The sequence below is a fragment of the Carassius auratus genome, chromosome 39 (assembly GCF_003368295.1).
Source record: "Carassius auratus strain Wakin chromosome 39, ASM336829v1, whole genome shotgun sequence".
Taxonomy (NCBI): Eukaryota; Metazoa; Chordata; class Actinopteri; order Cypriniformes; family Cyprinidae; genus Carassius; species Carassius auratus.
The window spans coordinates 7,463,528-7,476,219 of NC_039281.1; the positions used below are offsets into that span (position 1 = coordinate 7,463,528).

Genomic DNA, 12,692 nt, shown 5'->3' on the forward strand with positions numbered 1-12,692 from the left:
CTCCTCATGAACCAGAGGCGCACTGTCAGGACGCTGAACAAGGGTTTGCAGACCTCTGCTAGTATTTGCTCTGTAACATCCACACCACATCCATCTCCAGTTCCCATGAAATAACTCTGCTTAGATCAGGCCGCTGCATCGCCTCCTTCCAGACCAAGGCTCTCTTTTCGAGATTTCCCACACCTTCATCCCCCTCTCCCTGCTTCCCAGCGTCAGGGTAAATCACACACCCGTCCGGCTCCCCACAAGGCCGTACCGAGAGGGCAGCATGAGGACAAATTAAACACTGAGCGTGGAGGCCTAAACATGATCTTCTCCAACTCTGGTTTTTATAGAGAAGAACTTGTGTCCATAAAGAGGGGGAAAGCAGAACCTCTGGAGACTGACATGAAGTTTAACAGAGAAAAAGAAACTGCGGTTTGGCTTCTGTCTGGCCCGGGGTCCTGTGTTTCAGAAGGCCTCCCTGTCAAAGCTAGGGTAGAAACTGTTATTTTGCTGCTTCGGGGGAATATCGTGTTAAGAGAGCCTGCTCGGCTGTAGACGGGCGTAGCACTTTGAAACAAAGAGGTTCAAAGTGAGAGAAATCGCCTTGGCTCGAGGTCCATTAGTTAGAAGAAGCTGTCTGTCAGGGCTCATGTGTTGTTATTCCGTTCGTTTCTTCCTCTTTGAGCGGGGCGCCATCAATTCAGCTCCAAAAAAACTCACCCTACCACAACATCCAGCTGTTTCAGTGCTCTGCAATCACAGTTAGAGTAACAAAGTCAAGCTAAATTGATTTACGGGAAGATATTTTTGGTTGTTTGAAGGAGTCCAGTCATTGTAAAGCTAGCCCACAGCCGCTTTGGCTCTTCTGTGTTGCTCGGTCTGCGTGTTATTGTTGGAGTCTCCATTACCTCCCATTAATGGCTTAATTCGCTGTTTCTTTTTAATCTGCAGGGCAATTCAGCCTTTTACAGATAGCATCTTACAGAGCTCGGATGAAAGCAGCTCGGGAGGAGGCTACAAGTATCGCTTGCAGGAAATGTGGAGCAAGCGAGGCCAAAAGCAATATTTAGCTGCTGATTTTAAACTCCTGTGTACTGTATCACTTATTATGAGCAAGTGTGCACTGTAATAATGATACTCATGTTTGGAGACCCACATACTGGAGGAAGGGCTATTTTCTCCATCCTCCATTACTTCCTTTTGAAGAATTGATGAGTTTCTATATTGGATCTGTTAGCATTTTTCTCTTGCATGATGTAAAGGGGCATTAAATATGCATGTCTTTCTCTTTCAGGTATGGAAGAGAACATCTGTCTGCCGTCGGTTCCTCGCTGTCCCGATTCCTGTTCATGCTCGGACACAGTGGTGCGCTGTAGTAACCGCGGGCTGCGTTCCCTTCCTAAGGGGATCCCTAAAGATACAACTGAACTGTGAGTTTCTTCTTCCGTCTCCTTCCTGTCATATTTTTCAGTTTAGGACAGATGATTTATTTTCACCAAAATTTTTTATTTTGTTTCTGCAACGGTTTGTGCAATGGTACGTCCAGTTTTCTTTACTTGGTCAGTTTAGTTTATTTAAAAGATCCACGTGACCTTCAGGATGCAGATGTAGATTTGATCCAGTGTCGGACAGACTGATTGATTGATTGGGAATGTATATGCTCAATAAATCATAATTTAGTATGATTTTTGTGAGGGTTAGGTTTAGGGGTGGGGTTAGGTGTGGTCATTCGAATGAATAAACCACCTACAGTAGTAAAATATGTAAGAAATACTGTGAGATCGGTGTAAAAAGCCCAACTATTGCATTTAAATAAACGTGCATTTTGATTGGTAATGACATTATACGTCATTTCATGACGACAAACGCAACGTGATACTGTCATTATTTTTACGCCCGCTAGAGGGCGCTTTACTTTAAAACGTAAACATAGGTCGTAAATAGTTGCTTGCACAAATAACCTATATGGTTGTTTTTTGTTGGAGGACAGGCTCAGGGATTGATATTCATCACTCAAGAGTTATAATGTAAACCAGCATGCCATAAGAAATACAGTTTCTGAAATATTCAGAGAATAACAATGCCTATGTCACATGATGACAATGATCCTCATTACACACTAAAAATGGTACAAAACTCCTCCTGGGGCAGTACCCTTTTAAAAGTTACTAATACTGTATGTATCTTTAAGATACTAATATGCACCATATAGGGGTAAATAAGGTACAAAGATGTACCTTTTAGCTCTTGTGTCTTAGGGTACTGCCCTAGTGGGGCTTTATACCTTTTTTCTGTATTGGTTTTTAGACGGGTCACTCTGATTGTGTGAGGGTCAGTGAGTTGTTGCACAGTTAAGGTGTCAGTCATTATCTTCTGGACCAATCAGATGAAGAGTGAGCACAAGTGCCACACACAAGACGTTTAAACTATAAGACTGGCTCATATTCATACTTAGAGAAAAGGGATAGACGGAGAGAACAGAGAAGCAATAGAACAAGACGTCAGTGACTAAGAGAAGAAAATAAATCACAGGGAGAGACTGAGGTAACAAGCGGGTTTATTAGCGAGTGAGGTGAACAGAAATATCCTGTCTTGACACTGTGGGTTTTTCAGCAGAAGGACAGTAATTGTTTTTGGGTTGTACAGGGAAACTCTAGCAGGATTGATCTCTTCTCCTGTGTCGTAGTTTTGAAGGCAATACTCTCGCTCGGTGACCGACCCCATTATCAAATCGTTTTGATAGCAGACCGTCAGTTCCCTGTCAGAGCCCCATCTATCTGTGTCCAGTCATCTCGCAGTGTCCAGGAGAGAGGGCTTTTAGCAAGTCACAAAATGGCAAAACTAGGATGAAACTCACCCAAGAGTAGATTTTGTAGATAAACGATCGCAGCAGCTACGCTTCAGGACCAGTCTTTGGCTTTTTTTGTGGCTTTGTGGAAATAAGTCTGTATCTTCCAATGTAAAATAGATTTTTAAGCATGAAATAAAATGTTAAATGAATCTGGTTTTACTTTGTAGCTTGTGTGAGGATTGTAAACTTGACTGTTAACAGGATTTTTCTCACCGTTTCAGATACCTGGAAGGAAACCTCCTCACCTCCGTGACCAAAGAGCTTGCTAATCTGAAACACCTGACACTGCTGTATGTAATTTATTCACTTGTCACACACTATTATCTAAAAAGACCTACTATGCATTTAATGCCTTCGTTTATTTTAAGTACACATAATTATTTATATTTCCAAAGCTGCAGGAAATATGAGGTAATGTACCTCTATACAACACAAAACTCACATTGTAAAAATAAATAATAATAATAATAATAATAATAAGTTTGAAATTAAACAGTAAACAGTAAAAACCTGTAAACTGTTTATGTGTAAGGTACATTAGCATATACTGTGAAGAATAGCAAATGGTTTAAAATAGCATGTTATGGAATTTTACAGTAAAAATATTGTTCAGTTTAACTTAAAACAACTGAAATACTATAAAATGAAGCAGTCAAATTACTGTAGAAAGAGTGAATTATTGTATAATTTACGGTGAAAAAATGAAAAATAACATTCCCAGAAGTCTTGGTGTGACGCATCACATACCAGTTGTGTTTTATTGAATAATTCGATTTCTTCTCATTTTTGTTATCGATAATGTACCTATGAGTGTTTTGTTCAGTGTTTTCTTAGTCTTAGTCACTTTCATGTGCATTACCCTTATGCTGGGTTTGTGTGTGTGTGTGTGTGTGTGTGAGAGAGAGAGAGAGAGAGAGATCATATGTACCATTAATATATGAAAATCTGCCATATTTTGTGGACAGGCCACTTATAATGAACTCATCTTGTGACTTTGTATTGACATGTGTACTTAGATGTTAATTATCAGTACATTTTTTAAGTTATACAAAGCAGATTTCGGTGCTATATATGATAAATTGTAAAATATGCCAACATGCAATCCCATAATCCCTCAAACATTATAACTGAGTGAGTTTCTGGCAACCACAACTGCTTATTTTTTTTATTTTTTTTGCTGTGTACGGTGTTGCTGTGTAAGTGTTTATCCATGTTTGAAGTCATTAGTTAATAACCTTTATTTAACCAGTATGAAAGTAACTGCGATGAAATCTCTTTTCTAAGTGTAAACCTGGCTGTGGATTGTGAAGGCACGTGGTAAACATTCTTCTGAGGGTGTGTAATTGAATCTGCCGTGTGTTTCCTCTGCAGAGACCTCAGTAATAACAGCATCAGTCTTCTTGCCCCTCTTACCTTCAGCAACATGACGCAGCTCGCCACCCTGTAAGTTACACCATCATCTAACGATCAGACACAGTTTCTGTGTCAACGGCTGTTGTGAACTTGATCACTTTTGTCAAAACTTTGGGCAGAAATGTTGACATTAAATGACGTCGTTGTCGTTGTCTCTGTGTCTCACTCATATTCTTTCTCTGCAGTATCCTGAGCTATAATCAAATCCGCTGTGTCCCGGTTCATGCGTTTGATGGCTTGCGTTCTCTCCGCCTGCTGTAAGACTCCCTTTTGTTTTTTACCTGATGAACCAGCGATCTGGTGCATAATCACATCAATCTCTCTCTCTCTCTCTCTCACACACACACACACACAGGCTCCCCTTGCACCACAACACCTGCCTCATGAACTTAACTTCAGGAGATTAGTGCCTGAACAAAGCTGCTTTAGAACAGCACATTCACAGCATAAGCAGGTTCTGAAGAAACAAAGCAATAGATTTTAAGAGCACTTAAAGTCCTGTGGGTGGACTTTTTCTTTTGGTTTTATGAAAGTCACATTCAAATGGTCTTGGAAACTTTTGACCAGGCCTTCATCATTTATTTTTCTTGCCAGACTACTTACAGACTCATATGGAAGCCTGTTTCCGCCACTGAATTAAAAAATAAACCCTTTTTTTTCAGAAATTGTGGCTTTTTCATAGACTTTAAACCTCACACATTCTGTGAAAAGTAGTCCGAATTGTGAGATAAAACTTTTTTTTTTATTCAGTGGTGTATATCTGCTTCCATAGACTCAGTCTCAAAACTGCAAAAAAATATTTTTTAAAGTTTTAAATTATAACCAAGATTATTGTAACTGTTGGAAATTATTGGAAAAGTGCTATTTCAGTTTTCCTGCTTCAAAATTTTAATTCATTATTTGCTTTTACTTTGTAATTGTTCCTACACCTATTTTTTCATTTTATGAAAATCCATTAAAATATAAATTTTGATATGAGAATTTAAAAGCATAATACTCTAAAACAAAGTGTAAAATATACATACATCATGTGACTATTTATTATTATTACCGTTCAGTACCGTTCAAAAGTTTGGGATTTTTTTTTTTTTTTTTTTGGAAAGTGTGTTTCTAAGAACAGAGAATTAATAGGTTGGTTTAATAATGGATTAATAATGGATAGGTTATCATCACCCGGTGTGCAAAGATACCTTAAACAGACCAAAGGACGCCCACCTTATTCCGGCCTCTTTAAGCTTAGTCTGCCAGGCAGTCATCATTGTCACTTTTTAATTTCCCAGAATGCCCCAGGGCCAGCTCTAACGTGGCCTCAAGGTCCCGTAGCTGTCCAATCATGTTCTCAGGTTGCGGTCTGAGTTTATATGTTTGGGCCGAGCGACCCGTAATACAACAGGAGAAATTATTAAGCAGAACCGACAGCTTACAATGACATCCCAATGCAAACCCACCGGTGTCTCACAGAACGCAGAGGTTTTCTATAATCCACACTAAATGCTGTGAATGTCCGACCCTTTCTTTCTCTATCTCCGTTTATAGTGTGGAAAACAATGGAACCCACTCCCAGAGCTCCATGCTTTTTTCATTTCCTTTCTATTCTTCTCTTTCAGAACCCTCCACGGAAATGACCTTTCAACTATTCCGGAGGGAGCCTTCAGCCACTTGACATCTCTGTCTCATCTGTAAGTGTGTGTGTGTGTGTGTGTGTAAAAGCGTGCTCTCTCTGCCTCTATTAATGATGGACTCCCAGTCTCAAGCTTAGAGACCAGCTCAGGTCTTTAGACTCAGTGTTAGTTTTACCTCATTACCTGGTGCAACCTAGAGAGAGAGAGAGCAGCCTTGTGCTCCGCGCTCGGAGACCGAGCCCCACAGGAAATCTTTCTACATTTTATTACAGCTAAAAGGCATCTTTTATGGAGGTTTATGGTGGTGTTGTGTTTTTCCTCTCCGGCTGTAGTTCCTATGCCGGTTTGGAGCGGGGTTACTGTAGCTCCTTGTTTCCTCATTGAAAAGAACTATCAGAGAAAAGTCCCCATTGAGGAATTAAGGGCCTGTTGAACTGATGGAAGTGCAATTGGGATGTTTGTAGTAACCAAAGAAGTTTGCTTTGTAAGGAAGAGTTGTGTTCACAAGGAAAATGGATCATACTGATATTATAATGCATTTATCGTTTCAAACTAAGTTTAACACCCGTTTCCTGTGATCCAGGGCTCTGGGTGCGAACCCCCTGTACTGTGACTGCGAGCTGCGCTGGTTGTCTCAGTGGGTGAAGGCTGGGTTTAAAGAGCCTGGCATCGCCCGCTGCTCAGGACCACCCGACATGGCAGACCGCCTGCTGCTGACCACCCCTCTCAGTCAATTCCAGTGCAAGGGTGAGGCTATTTTCTGTCTTCTCTCTTCATAATTAACACATCTGCTTCAGACACATTGAGCCATGGTGCTCGTATGGCAAATGCAGATTTAAATCTGGTATGCGCCATGTCCTGATTCAATTTCTTCTCTCTTTTTCTCCCTAAATAATGTCATAATTATACCTGTCATACTTCTGTTGTTTCTCTCAGTAATAAGTCTCCAAAAGGAAGCTTCCAAAATCTAATCACGAGAGAAATGACTCTAAAAAAGGTGTGGGGGGGGGGGGGGCAGTAGCCTAAGGTACCAAAGCTAAAAAGCTACATCTTTGTACCTTCTTTGCCAATAAATGGTACATACTAGTACATAAAATGCATGCATTTGTACCTTTTGAAAGGATACCACCCCAGTTTTCTAGCTTTTTTATGAGAATGTTTGAGTTTGCAGTGGCATTGTATCAGAATGAAATAAGATATTTGAGGAGAGAAAAAAAAAACTGTAGGGTATTTTGATTTAAGTGGATATTACATACCAGAATGGAGTCCAGTTGATGGATAAGAGTTGAAAAATGTTAACTAAAAATAAATAAAAAAAATTGTTTTCAGTATCTGAAATAAAGCTGAATTAAATCAAATATAAATATCAGATGAAATGCTGCCTTCTCAACTATCTTAAAAACGTACTAAATACCTAAAACTGAAATAAATAGAAATATTTAAGAAAATCTAATAAAATGACAGAAGCACATAACAACTTAAACTAAAAATAACTTGAGAGCTGGAAAATAAAAGCTAATGCTAAATAATACACACTTAATAGAACATAAATTATAAAAAAAAATAACACTTTCACAGCCGGAGACAAGTTATTATGTTTTGGTAAAATGCATTTCTGCTTTTTCTATATTTTATGCATTTATTTATTTTTCTAGTAATAACATGCACAGATAAAATTTTGCAAGTAAATATGATCAGGTTTGTTTAAGGTTTGACCTTAATGCCAACATTTTAGCTCATCATTGTGTGTGTCTTTCAGGTCCAGTAGATTTGAGTCTGATGTCCAAGTGTGCCCCGTGTCTGGCGAGTCCCTGTCAGAACAACGGCACATGTGTGAGTGATGTCACAGGCTCCTACCACTGCACCTGCCCTTCTGGCTACAAGGTGAGTGAACATCCACCGCCCCTCATACATCTTCCCTGTCCTCCTGCACACGTGTAGTCTGCACAGAATACTCCAATGAGTTATGTGCATCATTACATGCACGAGAACCTCATCATCCGTCTTCCCGAGCTGAACTCGCTGGATCTGAAGTTTCTTGATTATTTCCTATTGTACTCAGGCAGGCGTTGTTTGTGTAGTGGATACATACTCAGTGGTGCGACCTTGGCAGTGAGGTCTTGGGCTGGTGGCAAATGTATTGCAAGGGATGTGAAGAATGTGAGCTGCTCTTCAAAGGCAATTTATTCAAAGACAAGCAGCTATGAGAAATGAAAAGTGTGACCGGGTGGGACCGTAAAAAAATGTAAATTCACTTCAGTGAGTTCGAACAGATTGCTTTTATAAACATAAACCAAACGTTAGACCATCATTCCATGCAGACTGGGTTGCAGATTGCTGATGCACATTGAAAAACACTTGAAAAACAAAAACAGAGTTTGACATCAAACAGACTTGGTTTCACGCAAAGAGTGGTTTGCGAATGTGTGTGCATGTCCTGGATGCAGCGTGCAATCATTACCCTTTTGTCTGGTTATGGGATTCCTGTCAGTGTTGTTCGGTTGAAGAACAGATAAGAGCTTAACCCTTCGCCCTCTACAAGACAGAACCAGCGAGCTGTCTTTTAATTAAAACCACAGCTCTCAAGGTCAGTTGCAGGTGCTCTCCCATCATCGAAATAAGTGAAGATTAATTAGAATGTTCTAGAGTACTGAATTAAGTCAAACATGGAAAGAGAGAAAGAGAAAAAACAGAGAGACGGAGAGAAAGAAAGCAGGCATATGGGCCCCTTTGAGGAGAGCTTTGTCTGAAATTGAAACGGAGAGTGTTAGTCACGGAGTTACAGCCCCGGAGTAAAAGGATCAGGACAAGACATACATCATCCATAAACCATGATATTAAACTAAACTCGGCTTTGGGCCTGGATATAGAAATAGTAAACAAACAAACAAGATTTTTATGAATCTTTGCTGAAGAACATGTACTGTAAGTGATGCTTGTCTGTGCCAAAACTAGCCAACACAATTTTGCAGGATTGTATGTTTTCTTTGTGTTTTTATTATGTTGCTATGTGGTTGCTACAATGTTCTGGATGGTAGTTAAAAGTTAAGGGATTAAAATGGATTCCTAATTATAAGTATGAGCAACAATAATAACCATAAAAGCACTGCTAATCATTGGCTTTAACGTCCAATCCTTAACCCAGTTTGAAAGGTAAATTGTGGTTAACATTTAACTTGACATTTTACTCAGAACTCATTATGTGATACTGTAGATGATGGCTTTTTATTCCTTTAACCTCTTCATCTTTGAAAGTATCCATCTGATTGTGACCTTTGTCCCAGGATGTAGGGTCAGACATGTTAAAACCTAAGCTCTTTGTTTCTTCATCCATGCTCACAGGCTTTTTCTTTCCTCAGGGTCGTAACTGCGAGATCCCCATTAACGCCTGCATCAGCCTGCCGTGTGTTAATGGAGGCACATGCCACCTCACACCTGGACTGGACGGGCACTACAGGTACATCTAGACCTGTACAAATGATATTCTGTCAGCCATCAAATAGCTGTGAAATTGTTGCACCTATGTCTTGAAATGTGGAATTTATTTTTATTTATTTTTTTGCACTAATGCTAGCAACATAAATCTGAATGTAGCCTGCACCGTGTTTCCACTATCGCTATCAATAAACGTGTCACAAAGGATATCAATAAATAACATTAATTTGAATGTCCTGTGTTACAATGCACATCTGGACAAAATCTGTGTATTAAAAATGTAAAGTTTGTAACACCCCTGGACATTTAAAACTAACATAAGACAGGCAGATTGTTGTAATGGCACAATAAATCTCCTGTGTCGTATAAATCTCCCAACAACTTTGGTAATGTCACGTTAGGCCTCTATTCAATTTTTGCAGGGCAGCCGCTTCACATCCAGCAGGAACAGAGTTGCACAATGACTTTACAAAAACCAGCAAATGAGCCCAGAGATGTGTGTGTTTTTATGTGTCTGAGGGTGGAATATATTGGTTGCTTGCATAGCTCCTGAGAGCTGGCAGCCAGAGGGCAGGGACTGGGTGGAAGGGTACAGATGGGTGTGGGCTCTGCTAAACAGTCAGATAAGTTTTACTGCTATTGCTCAACAAGTCACCATGGACATGGAGGTTTATCAAACACTGAGCCTCAGTCACTGATGGATCTGACCTACAAGACTTACAGATAGCAACAAAAAAGCCAGAAAGGCAAAACAACAGAAAAAAAACCCACAGATATTGGGGTCTGCTTGGAATTTCAGCAAGTAATTTGCAGTGATACAATTGAGACCTGCTTGTTTGAGTCCCAGTGAAAACTGAGACCAGAACAGAGTCGAGTTTGGGTCAAGAGAGAAACCAGAAGATAATGAGTCTAAATCAAGACCAAGACCAGAAGACATTGAGTTTGAGTCAAGACTGAGATCAGAAAAAAGGTTCGAGTCTGATTTAAAACCAAGACCAGAAAAGGGGCAAGACATAGGTCAAAAGAGGGTTGAGTCTGAGTTAGAGAGCGAAACAAGAAGAGGGCCAAGTCTGGGTCAAGACTGAGACCAGAAGAGGTTCAAGTTTGAGTCAAGACTGAGATCAAAAGAGAGTTGAGTCTGAGTCAAGTCCGAGACCAGAAGAGGTTCAAGTCAAGACTGAGATAGGAAAAAAGAAAAGTCTGAGTCAAGACCAGAAGATATAGAGTCTGAGTCAAGACTGAGACTAGAAGTTCAAGTTAAGACTTAAAAGAGTCTGATTTAATTCAGCGACCAGAAAAAAGTCGAGTCTGAGTCAATAATGAGACCAGAACAGAGTTGAGTCTGAATCAAAACAGAGATAAAAAAGGGTTGAGTCTGAGCCAGAGAGCAAAACCAGAAGACGGCCAAGTCTGAGTCAAGACTGAGACCAGAAGAGGTTCAAGTCAAGACTGAGATAGGAAGAAAGACAAGTCTGAGTCAAGACCAAGACCAGAAGACATAGAGTCTGAGTCAAGACTGAGACTAGAAGTTCAAGGTAAGACTTAGAAGAGTCTGATTTAATTCAGCGACAAGAAAAGAGTCAAGTCTGAGTCAAGAGTGAGACGAGAAGTAAACAGAAGAGTCTGAGTCAAGAACAAAAGTTCAAGTAAGACCTGAGATAAGAAGAGAGTCGAGTCTGAATCAAAACAGAGACCAGAAGAGGGTTGAGAAAATTTAAGATCGAGACCAGAAAAGGGTTGAATCTGAGTCAAGACAGAGTCTTCATGCTCCCGAAAAGAGAAGACCATTGCAGTGAAAATATGGTTTTGAACTCAGAGTCGAGGACCAATGCTAATTAATTTTTTTTTTTTGGACTATCAAAATATGATCTTAGACTCATACTCGGGGACCAAGACCTTGACAATATGGGCTTTGACTAAAGAACCAAGACAGTCATTGACTCATTGGGAATTTTTTGACTCTCATCATCTACTCACAATCATATTGCTTGTTTTTGGTGGAGCAAAATTAGATGTTTAACATAATGTTCAGTCAGTTATTTTCCTCAAAAAGAAAGTAAATTTGGAAAAGTGGAAAAGTGAGTTTATTTACTCATTGAAGATCTTCCAAAATCTTGATATTCTTAATAAACAAGGACTTATAATGTTATAAATAAATATCTTGTTTTGTGTCATTCCACCATTATCATTTGTGGCTGAACTATCCCTGTAATGTGTTGAGTACATGTTAAATCCAGAACTCAGTGTTCCTGTTGGCTGTGAGCAGTGCACTAATGAAGGATGTTGGGTTGACATTTAAAGACCAAACAATGAGACATGAATGGCAACAAACGACACAGTTCTGGCTCCAGACCTGAAACAGATCAGTCTGGCAGTATCAGGGTGTCACCCAACAGAGCTAAATCACTGAAACCCATGCATTTCCTTTTGTTGTAACATTTGAAGTATCGATCATTGTCCTTTACCTTCCCATTCCTCTAGCTGTGTGTGTCCGCCTGGGTACGAGGGCCAGCAGTGTGAGCTGAATCCTGATGACTGTGAAGACAACGACTGTGAGAATAACTCCACCTGTGTGGACGGCATCAACAACTACACCTGCGTCTGCCCTCCGAACTACAGAGGTACCAGTTAAACCTCATTAAACCAGCCATTTCAGACTCTCTGTTACCATTGTCTTAGTCATATTGTCCTATCTGTCTGTCTCAGTCTTACCACAATGAGGCCATTTCACTCGCAAGACAGTGCCAATCGCATTTATATCCTCCAGCCACAACTGAGGTGGCTAAGAAAACATGAAGAAACCAAAATAATATACATGTTAAGACTGGTAGTGGGCACTTTTACTAAACAAACCAGCTTTTGACAGAAGTCCTGACTAAGCAGATTTAAAAGTTCAAGTGGTGTCTGTTCATTTCCACTTCAGATCTGCCAAATGCCGTCCAGTGGCACCAATGCCCTTGTTCTCTCTTCTTCTTCTCAAAATAGGAAGTGCAGCTGCTCCTAGCGGGCCCTGTCATTATAACGGCGTTCCTCTTTGCCACCTCCCTTGGAGCGGGTGCAGCTGGTGCAGAGAGTGTGTACATGCTGCGGTATAAGCCTGGCCACATCCTTAAGCTCGTAGGGCTCACACAGCTGCCAGGTTAAAGAGCGCAGTCTTAAAAACTGAGTTTTAAACCAAGCAAGAGAGAAATGTTGTTGCTGGGAGGTTAATAGATTTCTCTATTAGGTTTCATGAAAGTATCAACTTTGGCTCAGGGGTTTCCCCTAAACGAGGAATTAAAATAGGAATAGGAGTTAGGGGAGATGCTTTCTGACTGAAGTCTTTCAAAGATAGAGTCTCTGTTTGCTCTGATATTTCACAAATATCTTGTTTGTGATTTGTCTTG

At 40.2% G+C, this 12,692-nt stretch overlaps 1 protein-coding gene across 1 annotated transcript in view; it reads left to right on the forward strand.

The window, feature by feature from the left end:
* The window catches only part of LOC113057829 (slit homolog 3 protein-like), a 154,535-nt gene that overhangs the window by 126,093 nt on the left and 15,750 nt on the right, over nt 1–12,692 (forward strand). The window contains exons 21-29 of the mRNA XM_026225363.1: nt 1,280–1,415; nt 3,058–3,126; nt 4,208–4,279; nt 4,435–4,506; nt 5,857–5,928; nt 6,455–6,618; nt 7,631–7,755; nt 9,231–9,328; nt 11,788–11,927. Coding sequence (XP_026081148.1) covers nt 1,280–1,415; nt 3,058–3,126; nt 4,208–4,279; nt 4,435–4,506; nt 5,857–5,928; nt 6,455–6,618; nt 7,631–7,755; nt 9,231–9,328; nt 11,788–11,927 — 948 coding nt within the window. The remainder of the gene's footprint in view (nt 1–1,279; nt 1,416–3,057; nt 3,127–4,207; nt 4,280–4,434; nt 4,507–5,856; nt 5,929–6,454; nt 6,619–7,630; nt 7,756–9,230; nt 9,329–11,787; nt 11,928–12,692) is intronic.